Source organism: Saccoglossus kowalevskii, chromosome 12 (genome assembly GCF_978046115.1).
Source record: "Saccoglossus kowalevskii chromosome 12, keSacKowa6.1, whole genome shotgun sequence".
Lineage (NCBI taxonomy): Eukaryota > Metazoa > Hemichordata > Enteropneusta > Harrimaniidae > Saccoglossus > Saccoglossus kowalevskii.
This window is the reverse complement of record NC_140652.1, coordinates 8,604,696-8,630,573: the sequence shown is the minus strand read 5'-3', so window position 1 is coordinate 8,630,573 and position 25,878 is coordinate 8,604,696. Positions and strand designations below refer to the sequence as shown.

The window sequence follows — 25,878 nt, the reverse complement described above, 5'->3', positions numbered from 1 at the left end:
AACAAATACAATGTTTAAAATAATAACTGCAAGCAGTGATTTGGGTGGTACCCAGTGACTGTGGTAGAAATAAATATATGATGAATAAATATTTTGGTAATATATCTTTTCAGTCGACGTCATTATAGTATTGATTACATGTTCATATCTGCAACACTACTTGAGATATCACAGTTACACATGTACATAATATTGAGGTCACATGTTAGCCACATCTCTCCAATGCTTTCATCATAGCACTGGTTGTATCTCCCTATATTCAACAGAGCTTAAGATATTACAGTTATGCATAATAATCAGGTCACATGTTAGCCACATCTCTCCAATGCTTTCATCATAGCACTAGTTGTATTTCCCTAGCTTCAACAGCGCTTAAGATATTACAGTTATGCATAATAATCAGGTCACACGTTTGCCACATCTCTCCAATGCTTTCATAATAGCACTGGTTGTATCCCCCTATATTCAACAGAGCTTAAGATATTAGAGTTATGCATAATAATGAGGTCACATCTCTCCAATGCTTTCATCATAGCACTGGTTGTATCTCCCTATCTTCAACAGAGCTTAAGATATTACAGTTAAGCATAATATTGAGGTCACATGTTAGCCACATCTCTCCAATGCTTTCATCATAGCACTGGTTGTATCTCCCTATCTTCAACAGAGCTTATGATATTACAGTTATGCATAATAATCAGGTCACACGTTAGCCACATCTCTCCAATGCTTTCATCATAGCACTGGTTGTATCTCCCTATCTTCAACAGAGCTTAAGATATTACAGTTATGCATAATAATGAGGTCACATGTTAGCCACATCTCTCCAATGCTTTCATCATAGCACTAGTTGTATCTCCCTATCTTCAACAGAGCTTAAGATATTAGAGTTATGCATAATAATGAGGTCACATGTTAGCCACATCTCTCCAATGCTTTCATCATAGCACTAGTTGTATCTCCCTATCTTCAACAGAGCTTAAGATATTAGAGTTATGCATAATAATGAGGTCACATGTTAGCCACAGCTCTCCAATGCTTTCATCATAGCTCTAGTTGTATTTCCCTATCTTCAACAGAGCTTAAGATATTAGAGTTATGCATAATAATGAGGTCACATGTTAGCCACATCTCTCCAATGCTTTCATCATAGCTCTAGTTGTATTTCCCTATCTTCAACAGAGCTTAAGATATTAGAGTTATGCATAATAATGAGGTCAGATGTTAGCCACAGCTCTCCAATGCTTTCATCATAGCTCTAGTTGTATCTTCCTTTCTCCAACTAGGCTTAAGGTATTAGAGTTATGCATAATAATGAGGTCACATGTTAGCCACAACTCTCCAATGCTTTCATCATAGCACTGGTTGTATCTCCCTTTCTCCAACTAGGCTTAAGGTATTAGAGTTATGCATAATAATGAGGTCACATGTTAGCCACAACTCTCCAATGTTTTCATCATAGCACTCAATTTATGCAAATTGTGTAATTAATATGCAAGTATTTAAACTCTTACGTAACCAGGTATGTTGATTTTTCAAGAGCACCTATCTACCAAGTTTTATTTAAAATATAATGGTACTGAGATATATAAATTGATCAATTAGGTAATTGGTATACACTATGCATTAGGTTTCTTTTAAATATGTTGAGGGATCTATGAAAAAGCTGGATTTCGACCCAAAATTTGTTAGGCTTGTGCTTTGTCCCAATGCATCCTTGTACCAAGTTTCATTGAATTCTAACAAAAGGTTTTTGAGAAACATACATACACACAGACAGGGTTAAAGTCTCCCATCCCATGTATTTTTTTCATCAGAATTAGCAGTTATAGGTATGCATGAAAACAGTAGTCGATCAGATCACAAACCAAGTTGTCAGTGTGTATTTTCATAATGCATCTGTGATCATTGCATGCTGGGAAACCATTTTCTTGATAGTCAATAAAACAAAATGGCCTCCAATAAGTCATATAATTAATAAGGACATACACAAAAAACAAATAACCTACATCTGCAACCCAATATGTATTGTAATCATAACCAAGTTTGAATGAAATTGACTCGGTGACAAATGGTTACAATAAAACCTCGTTTATCCGAACCAAGTGGGCGGGCAAATTACTAGTTGTTCGATTAATTGATTATACGGATAATTTATTCGAGCCTTGAAACAAACACGTACGCAGAAAATAAACACAATTCCATTGCTTGCTGTATTGTATTCACATGTATTGGGCAAATTAGGCAGCCATATTCTATAAAATGTCTTCTGATGTAGCGATTGCAATTTGTGAGAGATCGGTCATTTTATGTTTCAGAAATAAACACAGTAGTTGTATAGTGCAAATTAATAGTAAGTGTGTAACAGAGATTGCAAAGTTGGTAGAGTTGCTCTGGAATTAGACCAATGTTGTCATATCCCGTGGTTGATAGTTCAAAAAAATAAATTAAAATTCACGTAAACGTTCATTGTATGAAAGGACAGTTAAGAAAAACGGTTAAAAGTTCCATAACATTTCAAGACATTATATGTCCACTAATTATAGTCGATTAGTAGTCGCTCGATCTCAAAATCAGCTATATATGGTCTGTACGTGCAAGTACACATTTATTAGAACAAATATACGGTAATGTAATGTGTGTATTTTTGTCACAATGGTGTCAAAATAATGCCAGTGATTGTGCTCAATGTTCTTGGATTCAAGTCGTCGGATCCCACTGTGTTCAAAGAAGTTGTCGATATAGTTGCACATGTCTTCGTTATTCGTATAACCACTCAGGCCATCCAGACACTTCCGTTTTAATCTTCAGAAAGGTAGTATTTATATAGTCGGAGAGTAGTCCGACTTGTGAATCTTAGCTAGGCATCAAAAAGACATACATCAAACTCCCCCGAAAAATGTTGGGGAGCCCCCTCCCCCCCCCCCCCCGCTCATATAAGACTTGTACTATTTCTGTGCGACACATAAATTTTGAATATGTTTCATGTTCGATTGCTGTTAGTTTCAAAATCGACATTTTTTTAAATACTTTTTAACTTCTTTCTATTAACTTCAGTTCGTGAAGACGCTGTCAATGTTGACCAGGTGGGCCAACAATTCGACAATAGTTTCATGCCACAGAACGTCTCCCCACATATATGACCACGAGCTTCACGCTCCAAACTTCCACTCTGGGTTACGCATTTGACATCCTTAGTGCACATGGCATTGCATTTACATATTGTCTTTTTATGATTGGCGAAACATACCTCGGGTCTAAATTGCGGGATGTAATTGGGGTATGGATATGCACTCTGTCAATGATATATGACCATCGGGACATGTATTGCGATATACGACACATTCTAAAAACCTGTCATGAGGTGAATCATTGCTAATGTTCGTACACGTGATATATATGAATACCATCTTAGGATGGTGGACCAGAATAAATGGTCACGGTGTATCCGACATCCTGTATGAAATGAATTCCATTTTTAAGCGTTTTCGAGCTTGGCTTTAACTGTCACAATTACCCTAGCCATACACAAGAGATCGTGTTTTTTTTATTCAAATAATACACCGGTATTCTTTCAGAAACGTTTCTCGTCTTGTAAAACGCCGTGTGGAATATTTTGAATCACACCCATCGACTGGAAATTGTTCAACAGTATTATTTACCCCAGGAAACCTGTCAACACAAAATTCCTCGAAACTTCGTAATACTCTATAAATGCCATTGTAAATTCTATCGACCATCTCGCTTGTAAACCTGAATAACACGCGCCATATCTGTTTTGGCAAATTCCCGGGATAACATACTTTCAAGAGCTCGATTTATGATTAATAAAATAAATCAATATCCATGTTCTCCATATCCCGAAACGAAATTGTATATAATTAAATCGAAACTTGTGTTTTGCTATGAAAACTGTTCGGATGATGAATCAACGATTTTAACTTATTTACAACATTAATGCATTCTCCTGGGTCATATCGACTACTGCTATGCTCCGACCAGAGCTCATAACCTTAGTTATAACGTAGTAAAAGTTTAGTTTTTTGCATGATGCAAGGGCTATGTAAGTATTTTATGTCTTCGCCGGTGTGATGGTAACCATTAAGCAGAGGGGTCATTATCTGCGCATGCGCCGGAATTGAGTCCCAGACGACGATAGCAACGCTCGCTTAAAAACGCAAAGGTATGGCCGTTTGTCGGACTCTAGACGAGATTCAGTTTGTCAACATTCTCGGTCGATTCGATCATACTAATGTAGAACTGGAAACTGGTGGTAGCCATCGTAACGTTTGGAGTAGCTTACACAGACTGAGTTGAAGATGGGTTCCATTCCCTGGTAGACTCCATTTTAAAGTAGACAATATGAGATGGTACGTCACCGGGAACCGCCTTTATTTACTCCAGACGAGTTTATAATAATACTTTAAATAAATAACAAATTACGCAAATGTTTGCAAATCAATCTAAACCTTCCGAGGTGCTATTGCCTTGTCACCACTTTCGTCGACTGTGCAGTCAAAATCGTGAAAAATAGTTATGACGAGTCCTAAATCTCACAGGAAAAGAGACACAAAGACGAAAATGTACACAAGTCAGATTTAGATCCACGGGTAGGTAATTATTACACATACTAGCTTATTTCTAGTGTGTTACCGAGCACATTTTTGTGAAATGATAAGCATAAACTGAAGAAAATTGCTCAAAAAAACTCAGAGATGCTAAATTGTTCGAGTTACGGACATCGAGTTACGCCCATATTTTAGAACCACGCCCACTTTTGCGAAACTACATCCAAATTGTAACTCAATTAACAGTTAACCAAACTTCGAGTTACGGGCAACAACAATTATTACTGCTGTTTAACGTCCACATTTGGTAACTTACTTTAATTAACAGTTAAAGAGCTGTGGTCGTCGTTCGAATTTCATGTAAACAAACAATGCATTTTACACGCGTTGTATACTATACGTCGCTATGACTCTCACATCAGAATAGGACGCGGCACGACGACTGCCGCCCTTTAACCGAACTTCGAGTTACGAGCACAGGCGCCTGTGGTTACGAGGCAACATATATTCAGTTAACTTTTATTTTACATTCTAGATACTAAATTTGAATGTTAAACTAAAAAAAATCTATGTTGCACGTAGCCGAAGTTAACACAATTTTGGCGTAGTTTCGCAAGTCGGCGTGGTTTCTACAAACGGGCGTCTCAAAACATCATTTTCAGTTTGTCGAAAAGTAGTTCCGGGTCGGTGGCATGTATGTTTTCTTATTTTGTGAACATGTCAATACAGTTACATTACAAGGAGCTAAAAAAAACGAATGATCTAATTGATTTGAATTCATTAGACTGATTATTCGCAGAAACAGTACAATGATGCCTGGTTCACAATGAATGACTTGGGGAGTTCACAATACATTTCTATTGAAAACCTAGGGATGCCTATCTAACTAAACCGGAAGTAATCGGTTTTCAGCGTGGGGTCCTTTGCAGTGTTTGATACTGTCATATTTTCAGCGTAAAATTGCAATATTGTTGTGAATTGATTCCCGTTAATAGTGGCTGGGATAACGAATAATGAGTTCAGGCGAAGAAAGTCGAGGTCAAAAGCGATCAGTTGATGGAACAGAGGTGAGTAAAGCATGACTGTGTCAGACGACGTTTATCGTCAAATCATTTCGCCATTGTATATGGAACCCATGCCATGTTTATTGTACTGTCCACAACCATGACCTACCTCCATGATACAACCAAGGCTCTTTCCCCAAAATATAGATATCAATTTTGGAGATATTAGTATTAGAATTAGTATGCTTAACAATGATTTATTTTTGACTCGTGATTTATAATAATAATAATTTATAACAATAACACCGATATAGTACAATACGGCAGTATGGCCACTAAATACAACTATTAACTACATTTAAAATAGAATTAACATATTTGGCGAAAGGTATCATAAGATGAGTATCCAAAGCACTTAAAGGGGAACTAAATAGAGCCTATTTTGGTGTTTGTATTTATCAAGTTATGTAAATTGATTATAAATTTGAAAAAAAAAAAAAAAAATGATTATATTCAGAGTTATGATGATTTAAATATGAGAAACCATAAACCTGCAAAGGACTTACGTTTGCGCCATCTTGCCATAAAAAAACGCCCTCATGAGGTATAAACAGGAAAGGTAACAAAGCATGATGACGAAATAGTATCTGATTAAATATAAACAACTTAGGGAGCCTTAGTAGTCTAGGTTGTTTCGACTTTTACGTTAATGTTATTTACAGGTGTATCAACATACAAACATTATGGATGTGCGATTGATCGAGACAGGCATTTTGTTTTGTTTTTTGTCTGTCTAATAAGTGCTGTTTCCAGTACTGCACTGTGCGGCGTGCAAATTATTCAAAGTCTGGATGCTGGAGTATGCAATCTTGAGTTCGTAGGTGGAAACATTTTCGTCCATGTATTCACGGGGCTGCACTGGCAAATCATGGGACAATTGACAAAGGAACACCAAGCAGATTGTTCACAGAGTTCCGTATAATTTGAAATAAAACTATCAAGGGGCATCGTCGACGATATACTCTCATCACTCACTCACACTGGACTGATCTGAATCTTCACAGTATACCGTACTCTACACTGTAACTATCTTGCCAACAACGAAAAATAATCCAAAAAAATTATTTGTTCATCACGCCGGGCTCGGGAAAATAATACTTATTTTAAAGAAAAAAATTGCGTCATTGATTTCCCTGATACTTACAATTAAGAAACAAACATGTTCATAAAAAACACACACATTTTATTACAATACGAAAGAAGGGGTAGGGTCTATGGGGAAACAGATGAAGGCATTTATCATTATCTCTCGTTTTGGTATGTTTTCGATCATACGCAAACTGTCGACGTAAAGCAATTTTCTACCATGAGGTTTTTCAGCACGATTTGACCTGAAATAACTTCCTTTGACCTAACAGGTCATGTCTTTCATTAACCAATCAAAATGATGTGTCGTAACGCAATGCGGAAGTGAATTACCGCAATGTTAAAATGCGATCTGTATGTAGCGCTGATTGCTACGAAACAACGATGATTTTTTCCCTAAAAACTGGCGATTCGCAATTTCCGAAATATAAATGACGGTTAACTTAGTGTGGAGGAAGAATTTAAACATCTTTCACGGTCGCCATCATGTTATATCGTTCAAACCCTAGGCCTTTCATGATAGTCTCAAAGTAAACCATGCCCAATAACCAGGTACACGACTGAACGATCACATTTTTGGCTTTTCGAAAGCTACTACTATATGGATTACTCCAGTATTGCAACATTGGGGTTCATCCTGGGTAAATGACAGAATAGAAAGGATAGAACCACGTTGTGTACGTTCGCCATGCACTCTGAAATTAATGCAAGTTGTCTCATAAAAGCACGAACCAAACTACCATGCCAATCACGATTATTATGAAATGAAACACACTTTTTACACGCATATTTTAAAGAATATCGTCAACGTCCAGTAAAAACACTCTCGGCTTATAATCGTGAATTCCCTCAACTCGATAAATACCTGGTAAAAATAGAGGGATGGGCTTCATACTTGGGAGGGACTTACGATCGGGGAAGTACGGTACTTTAACGTAACTGGGCTTCCACTCTCAAAATACTGTGGTTCAAACACATAATGCTCTAACCCGAGTTCTAAAAAGCACATTGTGCATATTAAAGTTGAGTTGATATTAGTAGTACACAATGCTTGGCAGCATGAACGGCTATGTACAATGGCGTATATATGAATGCGATCAGATACTAAAACGTCGCAGCTTTGAAAAGTATCCGGATGTTAAATATGTTCGTTCGTTATTTATTCCCCTCCATGAATGACCTCCATAGTGTTAATTTGCAAGCACTTCAAATGCCTATCCAAGCTACAGTTATAATTAAAACAAAATTAAACCACTGCAATATTATTTCGAATACAGTTTAGAATATACACAACTACCGGTACATGTATAAATTAAGGCCGCATTTAGGTTCGCTTTAACCAATAAATGAATTTACATTCTTGATTTAGTTTTTCAAATTCTGGAAAGCTAATATTGTGAAAAAAACTTCTCTATTTGATTTAATATCTGAGTTTGAACAGTTCATAACATAGTGTTTTTCATCACCCACTTCAGATGAGTCGCACAATTTGCATATTCTTTGTTTTTGATGGATATTATTGTATCGCCCTTTTTCAATTGGCAAGTTATGGCTTGAAATTCTTAATTTTGTAATTGCTGATCTTATTTTATATTTTCAAATTTGTAATTTTTCTTTACCAGTAGGTATGTCTTTAATTTGTTGCCAACATTTTGATTGTTGTCTTTATTGAGTTGTATCATCCATTCATTGTTATATGTATCTTTAAGTTTATTTTGAATAATTCTTTTTATGTTTTTAGAATTTAGATTATTAGCTTCCCAGAGTTTGTTACATATAAGTGTTTCTAACATGTGTTTTATAAAAGTTACAAATGATTTCTGTCCTTGTTCGTGTAGATCCAGTTCATTTTGTAAAGCTATCTTTGTCAGAATCAAGGACTTCCCATGTGCTATCCTTGCCCAGTAGGAGAACACATTGTTAATTACCTCCAAATGTATGGGGTATCGACCTAATTCACCCCGTGAAGCAATGTTTGAGCTTCCCCTATGGACTCCTAATGTATTTTTGCAGAATTTTAAATGTACAGTCAAAACTCGTTAATACGAACTCGGTTACAACGAAATACCGGTTACAACGAACGAACACCGAAGTCCCGTTTGAAAATCCATTATCCCTATGGTAATTGACAACGCTTAGAACGAACTCGTTTATTACGAAAACCCGCTTAGTACGAAAGGATTTTCTCTGAAAAACAATGGTCTGTAACACCTATAGCGAACATTTCATTCGCTCAAACAGCTGCGAAATCCTAAAACGAACCGCCAAATACACGGTGTTACGCTTCCGCTGTTGGCAGTGGGCTTGAGCTGTGCAGCGTAAAATAAAAACAATGTAGCCATTCACTGGGCGTGAAAATCTTTTGTGTACGTGACTTCCAGTGTCTAGTCACTTTCGACGCCCTTGCTGCTCGAGTTTTTAATTTTAAGATTCACAATAAAAAAGTGTGAAGCATGGACGCTGTAAATTTTAGATAAATTACGGCGACTACGAGTGAGATGCCAGTTTCCGTTCTGACTTCAAAATGTCAACTCATGTCAAACGGCGTGCCTTGTCGTTGGACTGTAAAGTCCAAATGATCAAAGCGATTGAGTCGGGCATTCGTCACGGCGATGTCTGTCGAAAATTTGATGTTAAACCCAGTACACTGTCAACGATTTAAAAAAAAAAAACTGATGTTTTGAAGATGTTCGAACACAACAAAATTGAGCCGTGCCGGAAGCGAATGCGATTTTCAGCAGTCGACGACGTTGAGCAGGCATTGCTGAAATGGTTTACCAGTGCCCGTTCTATGAATGTCCCAATCAGCGGTCCTATCCTCCAGGCAAAGGCCGAAGATTTAGGACAGAGAATGAAGCATTCCGAATTCAACATTTGTATTTTCCATTTTAATATTATTTTAATAAACATGACAACGTTTATTTCAATACTATTTGTGTGTTTTTAATGCTTGGTCTAGTGTTTAAAATGGCGCCATAGTTTTGTTTACCCTGACTTATGGTAATTAGTTTGTTTCTGTAAAGCGCCCTCTAGTGGTGATCGGTTATTACGAACACCGGTTATAACGAATATATTCACCTGGGGCCTTGATATTCGCACTAACGAGGTTTGACTGTAGTTTTTCATATTCCAAATTGTCATTTGTGATTGATTTGAGTGTCCCTTTGTGTTTGAAATTGTTGATGGTATAGGCACCCCATATTTCACTCCCATATACTTTTTGTGTATACAAACTGGTTTTACCATGCTGTCAAATAAATAACATAGTACATTGTGTATTTTAATTTGGGTATTGGCATAAATATTGAATTGTTGTCTAATTGAAAAATAGCTTTTTTGTGCTTTCAGAGTCGATGATTTAATGCAGGTTTTGAAGGTACTTTTTGAGTTAAAATTGATTCCTAAATATGGTAATTGATTGTCAGTCTGTATCTTTTTATTATCAATATAGAAACTCTCTGAATTATCAATTTTTTTGTTCATAATCAGAATTTTTGTTTTCTTTACACTAACATTTAATTTCCAGCTTTTACAATAGTTTTGTAATTTAAAAAGGGAGTTTTGTAGTCCAGAATTTGTCTTTGATAGGATGACTATATCATCAGCATACATAAGGCATGGAATTGGTTCTTTACCCAAAATTGGGCTGTCAGCTGTATCTTTCATTAGAACACTTGGTAAATCATTCACAAATATGTTGAATAAAGGTCGGTGATAGTGGACACCCTTGGCGAGTGCCTAACTTACTTTCAAAATAATTTGTGTACCCATCTTCCAATCTAACACATGATTTTAACTCCTTATACATACTGTTGATGACTTTGATGAACTTGTCACTCACCCCATCTCTGTACATTTTGTAAAACAGTCCATTCCTCCAAATTGTATCAAAAGCTTTTGCCAAATCCACAAAACACATATAAAGAGGCTGTGATTTTTTAATAATTTTGCCATTTTTTCTAATTTTGTTATGGTTATTTATAATAGACTTGAGAAAAAATACATGATCAGAGGTCCTGCAGTTCTTAAAGCCAATTTGATATTTAGTTATAATATTATAATCATTAAGGACCTTGTTTAGCCTGTTATTCAGAATAATCAAAAACAATTTGTTATATCTCTATAGTTTGAAGGATCATCTTTGTTAGCTGATTTATATATTGGTACAATATATCCTTTATGCCAAAGGGATGGGTATTTTTCGCCCTGTAGTACTGTATTAAATATTTTGAGTAAATGATGTTTAGTGTACATGAAACTGGATTTTATCATCTCGTTTGAAATTTTGTCAAATCCACATGCTTTTCTATTTTTCAATGTTTTAATTGCCTCTTTGACACCCTTTTCCACTATTGGTTTATCCAGTTCATGTTGTGTACTTTATCTTTCCTCTTCTTTAATTCCTCTAATTTCTTTATAATTGAACCTTCAAATTTGTTATCATAGTTTTGTAGAATTCAGTTTTTTATAAAAATTAAACCAGCATTCCGCGGTTATCAAATTGTGCATACTTTGTTTTCCTAATTGTTTCTTATTGAATGACTTAATCCCACAAATTTTTATTGTTACAATTTCTGTCTTTTAGATCAGCAATTTTTTTCATAATTTGAGACTTGTTCATTTTTTTTTTTTTTTAATCATTTTTCGCAGTGTTTTCTTTGTCTTATAGTATACCTGTCTCATGTCTAATTCCTTTGAATTTGCTTTTATCACTTTCCCTAAACGATTAACTTCATTTCGTAGTTCACTACATGACTTATCAAACCATGGTTTATGTTTGCGTTTACATTTGGATGCTGATATGACCTTCAGTGATGATTCACCAGCACTCACTAAAATATGAGTTAACTTATTTATGTTACAATTCAAATCTATGCTATTATCATTCATTTAATGAGTCTAATTCTAATTTAATATTTCCACTACTTATTAATATGTTTTGAAATAAATCACTTGATCTATCACTCCAAACAAATTTATCTACTAAATTTTGTAACTTATGTTTCATAATACAAACCTTACTGGTGGTTGTCTTCAGATTTATAATTAGAGAAATACCAGAATGATCCGATAAATAAGATATATTACCTACTTTAGATAAAATTAGTTTATTTATGAGTAATTCATTGACGAGAAAATAATTTACTACACTCTGACCATTATACTTATAACAAGTATAACCATCTTCTAGATTGTCCAAAATTCTATCGTTTGCAACGTGCATTTGTGCTGTTTGACACATGTTTATTAAAAGTTTAGGCTGACGTTTTTGAATTCTCTAGTTCGGTTCTCTTACTCTGTCCAAGTTTGAGTTGTGCTGTGCATCCATTGTTACTGTCGGAATAAAAGGGTATTCTCTGTTTTGAATACTGATATGGTTACATTTGCGTAGTGTTTATCATCTACCGAATACAGTATTGGTTGATAGTTACAAGATTCCTGATTCAGTAGCATACCCCGCTATAATTTTGTTAATTTCAGAATCATAGCCATTGCGGGGATTAATTTTCTTATCACTGTTGTAGTTTGGACTGATGGGTACATTTTATCTGAGCTTTCTACAATATAATCAGCAAGTTTTCCTGTACGGGCATTCAAATCACCTGTTAATATCACATCTCCTAGGACACTATATTTTGATATATCATTTTCAATCTTTCTCATTATTTCTGAACTTGCATTAGAAGATGACTTTGGAGGGATATATGCAGCACATATGAAAATGTCTTTTGAGTTAATAAACATAGTTTTGTCCAGCTTAAGCCATAAATAATTTTCATCACCTCCGTCATAGATCTTGACTCCTTTTTTCAAACAAGATTTGATCATAATTGTGATCCCATCTTCATACTTTTTTCCAAGACCAGCAATATTCCATGTACCAAGTCCTAGGTTGCTTGAACTCCAGTGGATCATGTTGCCCTATATGTGGATGTTTTATACATAACCTGAGTGTCTCTCATTAGTATTTTCTGCAGACTGTCCCATATTGTTGACATAATTTAGGACATAATTACCCACCGGTGGCATATATGGGTTAAAGTTACTGTAATATTGACTATGTGGTGGAGGAAACATAAACAATGGGAATTGTATTTAGTCCTATTTTTTTTTTACTCTGATGAGAAAAATTGCCTCACAAAAAAGTCTGAAAATACAAGTGTCAATTTACGAGTGTAAAATGAAATTAAAAATTTTCAGATTGAACTTATTACAACAGAGAATTCATGAAATTGTGCATTTGAAGTCACTTTAGATAGATAACAAAATACTTTATATATCTCTGTCATATCACATTCCATATGCATGGGTAATTGTTTCATACTTTCTAAAGTAATAGAACAATTTTCCAAACATATTTATTCCCTGATGAGAACACTGGTAAATTTATTCACTGTGAACATCACATCACATCACATCACAGCCACCGTCGGGACTCAATCCATTACTCTTAATTGAAAATAACTTCAGGGCAAGCCAATGGACTTCTGTTGTTAGTATAAACAGGTATTTTGTCAGATGTTTTGAAAAAGACTGGGAATTATAACCATAATTGATCGAAGATGTTCATATCTGGAATGTTATTACGGGTAATTTTGAACCCAAAGGAAATACTGTAAAATTTCTCATTGACTGCAGATCTTTGGAAAAAATGTTCATTATTCAAAATTTGTATTAAAGAGTGAATTGGGGGTGGGGGGGGGTGGTAGTAAAGCTGACAGTTTTTTATAACACTGGGTAACCACTGACTGTTTCTATCATATTTCAGGATGTGCACTCTGCCAACAGTTGGGAAACTGCTAATCTTGGCGATGACCAAAGAAGACAAAAATTTCTCAGACTTATGGGTGCAAGCAAGGTAAACTAACTAGCAGTACATTTATTGGTGGTTGGCGCGTGCGTCATTTGTGCCAATAAACATTAATTTTCTCACAATCCAGTGTACTTTTCTAATGAAATCACAAGTACAAGTTTGGTCCTGGGCGTGACTTGCACTAATTACCGCCGACGACTCCTTCGATACCTTCCAATCACCAACAAAAATACCAAATTAAAGCTTGGTAACCTCTCAGTTTGTACTCGTTTGTGGCGCAACAGTTGAAATCGCCATATTTGTTTATACGAGACCAATATATCGCACATGTGTGGCACGATGACCACCACACTTTAAGTATACTGGGCTACCAGTATTAAAAGCCATGGCAATATCAGGTTAACCATTAGGTTTAGTAGGTGCCATGCAAATAGTGTGAACACAAATAAGAAATAAATGAATGTTACATTACCAACATTGTGTTACACACCCATAGTTTATATTGAAGACAAACTGGTTCATTTAAAAAAAAAAAAATATCAATTTCTAGTAGTCCAGTGGGGTTGAAGATATTTCTACCGTGAAGTCGCTCGGTTCTTTGTTCTTTGACAGTTTTATTTTTGATGTTCCTTGTTTCACCTATATGTACCTTTCTACAACCAAGGACAGAATAGTCTCAATTAAATTCTGGAGATATTTGTAATACACAAGTTATCAATACTGTCATTGCGTTTTGTTTTGTTATTTCTTGTTATGTTTCATGTATGACACAAAACAGTTACTGTAAAATCATTTATTTTCACTATTTTGATATTTGAGCGTATTAACTGTGTTGATTTCATGAATGTCATCAAGGAAACAATGAGTTTTATTGTTATTTTACATATTCACTTAAATTTAATTTAGCGGATTTTATTTATCAGGAAATATAGTGAACTTAAATCCCAGTGAATAATCAATGCATTTACAGTATGTAGCATCCTTGGCACAGCGTATTAAACGCATTTTTACAGTCCTCCTATGTTCAGTATACAGCATACATGCAAGCTGTGTGTTCACTTTAGGAACACAGTATGGGAATGCTATCATTACCGTATTTATCCAAGAGCCCATACCTGGGCAAACGCCCACCCCCAATTTTGATACAATAAAGAAATTGAGATCATATCCTGGCATACGCCTAGCTGGTCTTTTTCAACACTTGTAACAAAAAAATAACAACAAATTTTTTGTATTAACAGTTGACTTCCTTGCAGTCTGTTGTGATTCTGATAAAAATTCTTGAAAAATAATTGTCAATTGCATGAAACGAGGAGTGAACGGGAAATAGCTGTGACAGCAAAATAGGTAATTTCACACTCTTCTTCTGGGCAGCGCGTTCATTGCTGTATACGTAATTTACATTTATTTTTCAAGATTTTAGGACCCTGGGCTCTTACCTGGATAAATATGGTAGATTGCTGTGCTTTGGTACTTTACTATGCATGATTCTCAACAAATCTTGATTTTATTGTGTATATTTCTCTTTCAGAAAGAACACCATGGTAGATTTAAAATAGGTGAACAGCAAGTGCACCATGCTAGATCAGGTAATGCCATACTCTGAGTTGTTATAGGTGTTATAATTGATGTTTGTATCAGGTAATGCCATACTCTGAGTTGTTATAGGTGTTATAATTGATGTTTGTATCAGGTAATGCCATACTCTGAGTTGTTATAGGTGTTATAATTGATGTTTGTATCAGGTAATGCCATACTCTGAGTTGTTATAGGTGTTATAATTGATGTTTGTATCAGGTAATGCCATACTCTGAGTTGTTATAGGTGTTATAATTGATGTTTGTATCAGGTAATGCCATACTCTGAGTTGTTATAGGTGTTATAATTGATGTTTGTATCAGGTAATGCCAAACACTTCTTATTTATTTTCTTCTCTGCTATCAATAACGGGCCATTGCTAGTAATGTCTAGATATTTTTAATAGTTACTTAGCACAACGATTACCAAATATTATCTACTTTATATCTGAGCAGCGTTTATTTGTTTACACTTTTTATCCTTGCCCATAGTGTTAATGAAAAATACAATATGTACTGCTGTGCTTAATGTGTCATTGTCGTTGTCATCGATAACAATTTTTGTGTCCAGGATAACTCCAGTAACTTTTTGTCCAATTTTTCTTAATTACAATTACAGTAAAACGTTTGTTATCCAAACGTCAAATATCCTGTTATCCTAATGTGTCTTGTGTCCCCTGTCAGTTATCATTGTTCGGTGTAAATTTCCCAGTAATCTGTGTCACTGTTTGTTGCCCATCCTGTGTCTCGTGTGTCAGTTTATTATAATGCTTTGTGTACGTAAAACGGACGTTTTATAACATAAATAACATAAGTGTTGCATTTTGAAAGAAGTGTTAAACACCGACGTGGAAATTACCACCCGGACTTGTCAATCAAATGGTCTTCCAAACTTGGAGGTTGTTTGAGTGTTTATTATATTGTTCGAGGTACGATGTGAAAAACTCATAACGTAAAAAATGTAATAATAAAATATATTTGAGAATCTGACATTGAAGCTTGCCACTGAGTATGGAGTTGGAAAGACTACGATTTCAAACATCAAGAAATCTAACTTGCGTGAATTTGCAAGCAAGATGAAGACCGAGGCAGGACTAAAACTAAAATTTTAAAGGGCACCTAAGTTGACGTTCTTGAAAAAGACATGTTTATGTGGTTTTAATACACAAAAAAGAAGCCAGGGTATTGCAAACTTCCACCACAAAAAAAACCTTGCAGCGGCCTCAGAGAAATCGGCCCCAGGACAGCCATTTTGGATTGAAGTTAAATCAGAAGTAGCCATTTTGAACCTGTTTTGGATATAATAAGTTGGATGAATCACATGATTTGGCTACTATCTTGGATATCTGTCTAAAAAATGTTTTAAATGTTTGGCATTATTTCTTGGGAGTACTTAAAGCGATCAACTTGATATGCAGCATTTAGAGCCAAAGCTTCCTACATGAGAAAAATATAATAATTAGTTTTGGTGGCCATCTTGAATTTTTCGCATATATGTCCAAAAGTCAAGCATTCATTTAATTTTTTTTTGTTTGATCGACCTGGAATGTTGTATGTAGTATCTACTTGTAAATATAGAGAGTTGCTTATGTGAAAAATAAAATTATTTTAATCAGTCATATTGTTTAGCAGCCATTGTGTTTTTCTGAAAAATAAATTTACGCTAAAATTGGTGCTCAATACCTCAAGTTTTGTAAAAAGAAAACTTAACCAATATGTCATGACGTGATTTGTAGGGTTTTATGATTTACAACTTAGTTTTAGAGATTTTAAAAGTGACAAATCCCCTGTTTTTTTGTGAAAGCAAATTTGTGCATAATAAGTTGTTGTTTTTTAATTTAGGTGACGAGGAAAAGAAAATTGAAGAGGAATTAGAATCTCAGTTTCAGCATTCATTAGATGAAAAACTGGCAGGTAGAAGTCGCAGACATGTAGGCTTGGGGTTTAAAGAAGAAGAAGCAGAAGAAGTAGTGACTAGGCCTGAAAGGAAAGGGAATGGCAAACCAAATCCACAGAAAAAAGATGAAGTTAAGGATAAAGATGGAGGAGATGAGAAAGAAAAAGATGACAGAGACAACATTAAAGAGGGGAAGAAAAGAGAACAGAAAAAGCCTGAAAAATTAGAAGAGACCTCGGAATGTGATGCTAAAAATACTGAAAATGTAGGAAATAAGGATTCTTTGAAAAGCAAAGATAGTGAAATGGATGAAAAAGTGTCATCATCAACTAATTAAAATAATTTTAAGCTGGTGGAAAAAGGAGATTGCAATTTATTTGAAGATGTATTGAGATTTGTTAGAAGTATTGTGCATTTATGGATCCGATTCTGTTCAGAGAGTGATTGCGTAACATTTTGGTAATATGTTCAATTCACTTTTACACAGGCCTCTAGTCTCAAACAGGAATGATTTGCAACTGTAAAATTGATTTTCGTCATGTGATGGAATGAGAGTTGGCTTGCAGCAGATGACTGGTTTGTAACTTGTATGTGATCAGGATCTTGCAGAAAACACGTACTGACAACGTTGGATGACTAATGTGCCTGTAACTAGTATGATGTGTTTACTGCAGAGTCAACATGTGCACATTTCAACTTTTGATTTGTTACTCCTAGTTCCTATCACATTTTTTTTAAATATTTGATTTTTTTTTCCAAATAAATAAACTGAAGGCCGAAAACATGTAGTAGTTTTTATTTATCAAGAATAAAAAAAGGAAATTTGTTCATGGTATTCTCATCAAGAAACTACACATATTTGAAACAAATCATGTATGTCCCTTGATTGATTTATAAGATGAATGGTATGACGACATGCATTAAAGATATTGTGTCAATGGAATGTATTTTTTGCCTATTGTAGCATAGAACACAGTTGACACTTGGAATGGTCTGATCTTTTCATCGCCAGTTCCCTCTTTCCATCACAAAACAGTCTTGTTTACAGTCTGCGATTTCCTTCAGAAGATTGGGACAAAAATATCCAAATTTTTTGAGTGAAAATTGACTCAAATTTTGTCTGTTGGCTTCAAAATTAGGGTTCATTTCCAGAAATATTGAAGAATATAAAGTAAAGAAGTGCTGAAAAATTTAGGTGAGAAAGTCTGGTGGTGAAAAGGTTAAACAGAGGTCAGCGAGATTACTGCTGTATTAAAAATTTGCATAATCCCCGTTTTGTGAATAAGCAAAGACAGCAATTCTTTCATAGACTGAAGTATTTGTATTAGTACAGTATGTCTAGAAATGTCCATTTGATACTTTTTCTCATTTCATACAGGATCACACAACTTATAAATCTTGGTATTGTAGAAATTCATATGAGGGACATTTCAATCATCTTAATAACATAAAGTTAATTAATAATAATCTAATTAATATAAAGTAGTTAAAGATGATACAAACTGTACAGTTTCCTTATGGTGCCCCCCCCCCCCACAAATTTATCTCATCAGCCAAATGAATGTTATCACCCCTCAGCCATTATTTGCATACCACTAACTTTGAATTTAACATTTTTGAAACAAACATTTCAATTGATAAAGATTTTTGTGATGGACAATGTAAGAGCAATTTGATTCACAAAACTAAAGATAATACTAACAGGAAAGGAAATAATATTTGTGGATTATCCCCAAGCATCTATTGATCAGATTTTGAGATATCAACACAAAAATTGTAAATGAACAATTAATATGCACTGATATCAACCAAAAATAATAGTTTGTGGTTTACCTCAGATCACCTATGTACAGTGTTTCTGCACAGTGGGTCTTGAGATACCTGTAGAACAACTACAAATTGTACAATTTAAATGAATATGCATGGATTGCAATACAAATTATTATCCCAGAGCATTTATGTATTGAGGTAGAAGCCTATACATGATCTCAAATACCCAGAATTTATTCATTTTATAATAAATTGTACTTACGAGCAATATAAGGATATTAACAAAGATATGTCACATCTTCAATTGTAGGATGGTGACAGGCTGAAAAAAATAATATATTCCCAAAATATGTTGCTGTAACACACAAAGAAGTGCTATTTCATGGGACAGTAGCTGCATGATTTTACACAATGAATGCTGTCATGTGATTTACGACAACATTTCTTGGAAATAAGAGTGGGCTTCTACCTTAAGTTTTATTTGTTGGATGGTTCTTGAAATATTACAGCTAAAAATTGGGTATTAATATGCAAATTAGGTCATTAATATGCACAAACTTCAATAAAAAGGAAGGTCTGTGTATTTTCCCAGAGCATCTCATTCTGTGAACCAAGTTTCATTGAAATACAGTATCAGTGGAACAGGCAGACAGATAGGGTAACTGCACAGTCTCTCATTGTGTGTTTTGCACACAAGTCACTAAAATGTTTGGAAATAAAAAAACACTACCGGTACACTCAATATTCTTTATAGAAAATCCTTTATTTAAAATGTATCACCTATACAAATATTTTCAAAGAAAAAAACAGTAGCTTAGTTTTGTTAGGTTACAAATCATAGAAGAAATGTACATAATTAAATAACAGGCAATTTTTAGAAGACCCTCACTTTTAAGGGTGTTAAACGTTTTGGGGTAGGGGGTTAATCACAGCTATTGATTTTGCTCTCCAAACTATGACAGAATAGTTTAGCTGAATGCAATGCTACCTACCAAATGCCTTATTCGATGTGTGGGGGGTTTGGGTGGCAGTTCTGTTTGAAGAAGTACTCACAGAGTTAGATTGCTATATATAGTACTGATAACAATGGATCCTCGTATAAGATGAATGATGCTGATGCTGACAAGAACTTCCATATAAGGCATAATGAATTTCTATTTGATACAGTGGACCAATGGTGACCATAATGTGATGATAGAACAACTGTTTCCCAAATATGGCAATGTTGTGGACTGAAGTATGAACTTCTAAATACAGGAGGACTTCAGTCTGATTGATTGCCGTATATGTTAATATCTGAACAAATAATTACCCAGCACTCTGTATTAATAAGAAGTCAAACAGTTACCATATTACGAGACCAAGGATTTGAAAGATGAGGATATGTTTGTGATATGCGTGAATTGAAGAAGTGACACGGTCACAAAAACGTAAGAGAAACCTACATTAACTCTAACACTTCAGCCCCTCAATGTAATTCAATATGCCCCTCGAAATGATTATAAGTGACCTAAAGAGGGTAACTAGAGGGGTAGGGTTAGAATTATAGTTATGGGTGAGAGGGCCCTATAGAACTATTACCACGTTCTGTGATGCTATTGGTTAGAACTATGTTTGATTAATGCGCAAGGAAAGGGATTGCTTTCAAACGTTCGCAAAACACTAGATTTTGCTTCTCGTACAATATTCATCACATATAAACCTTAATCCCATACATCATTGATGAGGCTATCACATTGCATACAGCAATAATACATCTTAACGACAAAACACAGAAATAAAAAAAGCATGATAAAATGCAATTTTTTTAAAAAAAAACAAACATGCAAACCTAGTTATTATTCAGTTTTTTTTTTACGTAGCAAAAATTGTACATTGTTTTCATGGTGTTGAGATTATTCAATGATATTTGGATTGTACCATTGCTGCTGAGGGAGAGCACCTTAGTATGATGAGAGAATGATATTTGGATTGTACCATTGCTGCTGAGGGAGAGCACCTTAGTGCGATGAGAGAAGTATATTTGAATTTTATCATTGCTGCTGAGGGAGAGCACCTTAGTACGATGAGAGAAGTATATTTGGATTGTACCATTGCTGCTGAGGGAGAGCACCTTAGTACAATGAGAGAAGTATATTTGGATTGTACCATTGCTGCTGAGGGAGAGCACCTTAGTATGATGAGAGAATGATATTTGGATTGTACCATTGCTGCTGAGGGAGAGCACCTTAGTACAATGAGAGAATGATATTTGGATTGTACCATTGCTGCTGAGGGAGAGCACCTTAGTATGATGAGAGAATGATATTTGGATTGTACCATTGCTGCTGAGGGAGAGCACCTTAGTACGATGAGAGAATGATATTTGGATTGTACCATTGCTGCTGAGGGAGAGCACCTTAGTACGATGAGAGAATGATATTTGGATTGTACCATTGCTGCTGATTTCTGGATTTTACCAATGCTGATGAGGGGTAGCCACTTGGTATTATGAGAGAAGGATATCTGGAATGTACCATTGCTGGTCAGGGAGAGCAGCTTGGTATGATGAGAGAATGATATTTGGATTGTACCATTGCTGCTGATTTCTGGATTTTACCAATGCTGATGAGGGGTAGCCACTTGGTATTATGAGAGAAGGATATCTGGAATGTACCATTGCTGGTCAGGGAGAGCAGCTTGGTATGATGAGAAAAGAATATCTCACTCTTGCTAATAACAAATTGGTATAATTATTTACATTTTCAAATGTTAATTTTCGAACAAAGTGAGCCCTTACTTGTCTTGATCAGTAAAAAAAACCTAAAACTATTCTCTGCAGTACATGTACCTAGCTATACAACTTTAAAATCACTGCAGAGCACCACTTTGAGAGACAACGCCAGGAAACTGTTGAAGGTTTAACAATACTGTGCAGTACCATACATTTATATCATACAACAACAAAACTAAAATGCTAACTAATGCCCAAACTATTTTTTGTAAATTTGTTTGATCTTCTGGAAAGTCATTTATGATATCATTTTTTATAATCCTATAGTATCAATTTTATACTCATTGATACCTGGAAGTATGCACATTAATTTAGTTTGTATATGTTGGGCCCCATGTTATGTTACTCTGACTTGCTACTAACAAAGTGTTTATGAAAATTTGGGTAAACTAAAAGAAATGTGCCCAAATTTTCAGCAATGAGTTAGGGAATTTTTTTTTTTCAACTAAATTAATGCAAACACTATCATGTATCAATAGAAATTAAATGGATATCATCTGCAGATATCAATAAACAATACCAGTAAACGACTTTTCCGAAACATCAATGGATTTTCTAAAGTTAGATGCTGTTGTTTCCCACTTGAAATTGGGTAAAATTGTTCACATTTCTGTTATTTTCACTGAATTAAATATCTTAGTCTTGGACCAAACTGACAATATGTGACATTGCTTCTAGTTTTTGATCAAAAAAGTTAAAATTTTTGTCAGCATTTCCTGTGTACAAAAACATACTAAAAATGGAACTACTTTGTGGATGGTGCAAGAGAAGATGACTTTGAGACTCAAAGCAAGCATTCAGTAACTGTCAAAATAATGCCCACTATATACAGACAAAACTAACATCTCCAACTGGCAAATGTACATGTGAAAATTAGATTTCAAAGCGAAATCTGTTACTGCATGCATCCTGAGTATCCATCCATTACATATTTTCAATAACTAAAAATTTCCATGCTACTTCTTGTTGTACAAATCTACCCTGCACGCCATCTTGTACATCAAAGCCCGCAGTGGAATAACAAACTTGATGCCAGGATTCAAATTACTACTTGACACGCTTCTGTTGTCTACTTCTATAAATATCATGTGCAGGTGCTTGGATTATGTTATCATCATCATCTGAGTCATCTCCTATTGCTAAGCCCTCTCGTTTTCTTTTCTTCGGATCACTCTCCAAGGAAGCATCTTTCTCGTTGTTGACACCATTCTCAGTAGGTTCAGAAACAGGAACTGTTTCAAAACAAAAATCATATATAAAAATATTTATACTAGATTATTGCAGAGCTTGGTACAAAATGATTTTTGTTTTGAAATATTATTCCAAGAGCCTTTTATTGGAAAGATGAAAAAAAATAACTAAACTTTATATAAAGCAAAATCATCAAGAAGAATTAATTCTAGGGGACATAACATTACAGATGTGTCCATTTCTGGTGTATGTGTTGTCAATGGCAACGAGAATCAAATCAGGCTCGCCAAAGAAAAACTGTATGCCTTGGAACTGACAAAACACAGGGAACTGTTCAACTCATTTCCTGAGCTTACTACCTAGTGCACATATACATGTTCTATTGTGGAATCTTACAGTGATTCCATTTCATAGTTGTTGTGCATGTTCTTATGTTAAGTTCTATCTACATGTTTAAATATTTTCTACTATGCTATTCATAAAGAGCCATTGCTTGATTACTTATTGTATTTTGAATACTCATTAAGGACAACGATTAACAAATATTATATATCAAATTTATTGATCCGAGTAGTGTTTATTAATCATTTAGTTAAAGAGGGGGAGTCGTCACCTGTGTATGCGTCTGATAGCCATAGATTGTCATTGTTTACAAACAAGCATATACCCATGAGCCTTTGCGTTTTAGAGTGTGTTGTTATCATCGCTTGGGACTCAATTCCCTTGTGTGCACAGGTTGCACCCTTCCGCTTTAATACATCACCCACTGATGCTATTATATACCATATCTATCAGCTATTAGTGGATGCTTTCAGCAGGCAATGTGTTAAAACACAAGCTGTTAGCCAATTCATGAGTTTGTGTGTCAACTTTCTGCCACATCATTTTCTGTATTCGATACATACATGTAGAAAATACAACATAAAACACTACCTTCTGGTATCTGGCATTCTCCTATTTTTTGGATTATCTCATCTACTCGTACAAATGGACCCTGTAATATAAAGAGACATTATCAATTACAATGTACATTTATAGTGACAAAATGAATAGTGTTTTTATACCATATCTCAAAATGAAGAAATTTATCGACAATAATCTAACATAAATGTAATTGTTGGATTATGTGCACTTGTGTTGTGTTTATGTGTAAATATAGTGCTGTGCATGTTTTATGTAAAAGCCTCATTAGCCAGTTAACCTTTTCACCACCAGATTTTCTCACCCTTTCTGCAGCTTTGTCTTGTATTGTTCAGTATTTCTGAAAATGATCCCTAATTTTGAAGCCAAAAGACACAATTTTAGTCAATTTTCACTCAAATAATTGGTTATTTTTTCCAATCTTTTAAATATATGGGACTATTTTGTGAATTTGTGATGAAAATTGGGAACTGGTGGTAAAAATGTTAAAGGAAAAAAGAAATCTCCATGAGACACAACAAATGCTTATGCCTTTATATTTTATACCACCCTTGATCACTTGATCTACTGACCATACGTTTATTTCTGTATACCTGCATGTGTCTCTGTGTTTTCATGCAGATATTACTGGGTTTTAATTTTGCTTATTTTGCTGACTGGAAAATGCGCTAAATTTAAACCCAGTGAATATGTAAAATTTAGCATAGAACACATTTTCTAACTGATAAAATCGTGAATTTAAAACCCACTGAATATGCCTGAAATGGTAAATCAGCGAAATTTAAACCCAGTGAATATGTAAAATTTAGCATAGAACACATTATCTAAATGATAAAACCGTGAATTTAAAACCCATTGAATATGCCTGAAATGGTAAATCAGCGAAATTTAAACCCAGTGAATATGTAAAATTTAGCATAGAACACATTGTCTAACTGATAAAACCGTGAATTCAAAACCCACTGAATATGCCTGAAATGGTAAATCAGTGAAATTTAAACCCAGTGAATATGTAAAATTTAGCGTAGAACACATTATCTAACTGATAAAACCGTGAATTTAAAACCCACTGAATATGTCTGAAATGGTAAATCAGCTAAATTTAAACCCAGTGAATATGTAAAATTGAGCATAGAACACATTATCTAACTGATAAAACTGTGAATTTAAAACCCACTGAATATGCCTGAAACCCAAGACTGCTTCACCTAAGGTGTGGTGTCTTAAGTTTTGATATCTAATTTGTTCTCAACTATTGAACATGTTGAACAATTTTGGTGTTCAAAGCCATGGCATCAACCACAGCAGGTACAGCTTCTAAGGTCTAAATTATTGACAATAGTTGGTCCCTTAATGAAAATTGATGAAAGTGCATCTGAGAAAATTGTAAACCACTTTAGAAAAAAACACAAATTACCACCAGATGGACATTTTAAATCAAATCTGGAATTAAAACAATGTGACTAATGTTAATACCAAATTTAGCCCAGGCACGAATGAGAAATGTCTGTTGGTTAAATGTCAAAAAAACAAAAGAATTCAATGTGCATATCTATACCATGGTGCTCTGTCTTTGATTAAAATCTGTCCAGGCATGTTCATGAAATGAAATCGGTTTTAGAGACAGATAAACAGACAAAACATAAATCTAGTTTTCAACAACATCCAGCATGAAATGGAACACAGTTCAAGTGCAGGGAACTAAATATCCTTTTAATCCCCAACTGTGCTTCATTTTTTGTACTTTATTTTGGCTTTTCCTTTATGGAAAGCTAGAGAACAACATGTCGTACCTGAAAACATATAGGTGGTGGAAGTAATGTCAGAAGATGAGATGCTGCTGGTGGAACGGGGAATATTCCTCCTGGCACTGGATGTGATCCAACAGCTAAGAAATTATTAAGAAAAAAAATGGCTATGGTTACTCTATCATACTACATTGAACACATATATTAGGTGACAAATTTGTGTTTTGATAAAATCATGTCGTTTTGTTGCAACAGGAGATAAGGCCTAACAAAAAAGTAATGTTTCTGGTAAGTGTGCACACAACCAAAAAAAAGTGTGGGCCATTCTTTTATTTAGCACTTATTTCACCACTGCACAGCATTCCCTGTTGACGTATTGATTAAACAAGCAAATAGTTTGCACATCAAATCTTTTAACAAAAAAACAACAACGAATAATTGCCACAACTCTGATTTTTAAAAAACAAAT

General features: G+C 34.7%; 2 protein-coding genes across 2 annotated transcripts in view; one reads left to right on the top strand and one right to left on the bottom strand.

The window, feature by feature from the left end:
- The first annotated feature begins 5,448 nt into the window (after positions 1–5,448).
- LOC100371383 (small acidic protein-like) lies at positions 5,449–17,788 on the top strand. Its single transcript, XM_002740652.4, has 4 exons — positions 5,449–5,635; positions 13,488–13,577; positions 15,064–15,121; positions 16,952–17,788. The coding sequence occupies exons 1-4, from the start codon at positions 5,582–5,584 to the stop codon at positions 17,341–17,343; spliced, it is 594 nt and encodes a 197-aa protein (XP_002740698.2). The 5' UTR covers positions 5,449–5,581; the 3' UTR covers positions 17,344–17,788.
- A 1,732-nt stretch (positions 17,789–19,520) lies between these two features.
- LOC100371844 (cleavage stimulation factor subunit 3-like) overlaps positions 19,521–25,878 on the bottom strand; it is a 53,143-nt gene continuing 46,785 nt past the window's right edge. The window contains exons 18-20 of the mRNA XM_006823926.3: positions 25,455–25,549; positions 23,674–23,734; positions 19,521–22,781 (exon numbers count right to left, since the gene is read on the bottom strand). Of these exons, the coding sequence (XP_006823989.2) occupies positions 22,597–22,781; positions 23,674–23,734; positions 25,455–25,549 (341 nt within the window). The 3' untranslated portion in view covers positions 19,521–22,596. The remainder of the gene's footprint in view (positions 22,782–23,673; positions 23,735–25,454; positions 25,550–25,878) is intronic.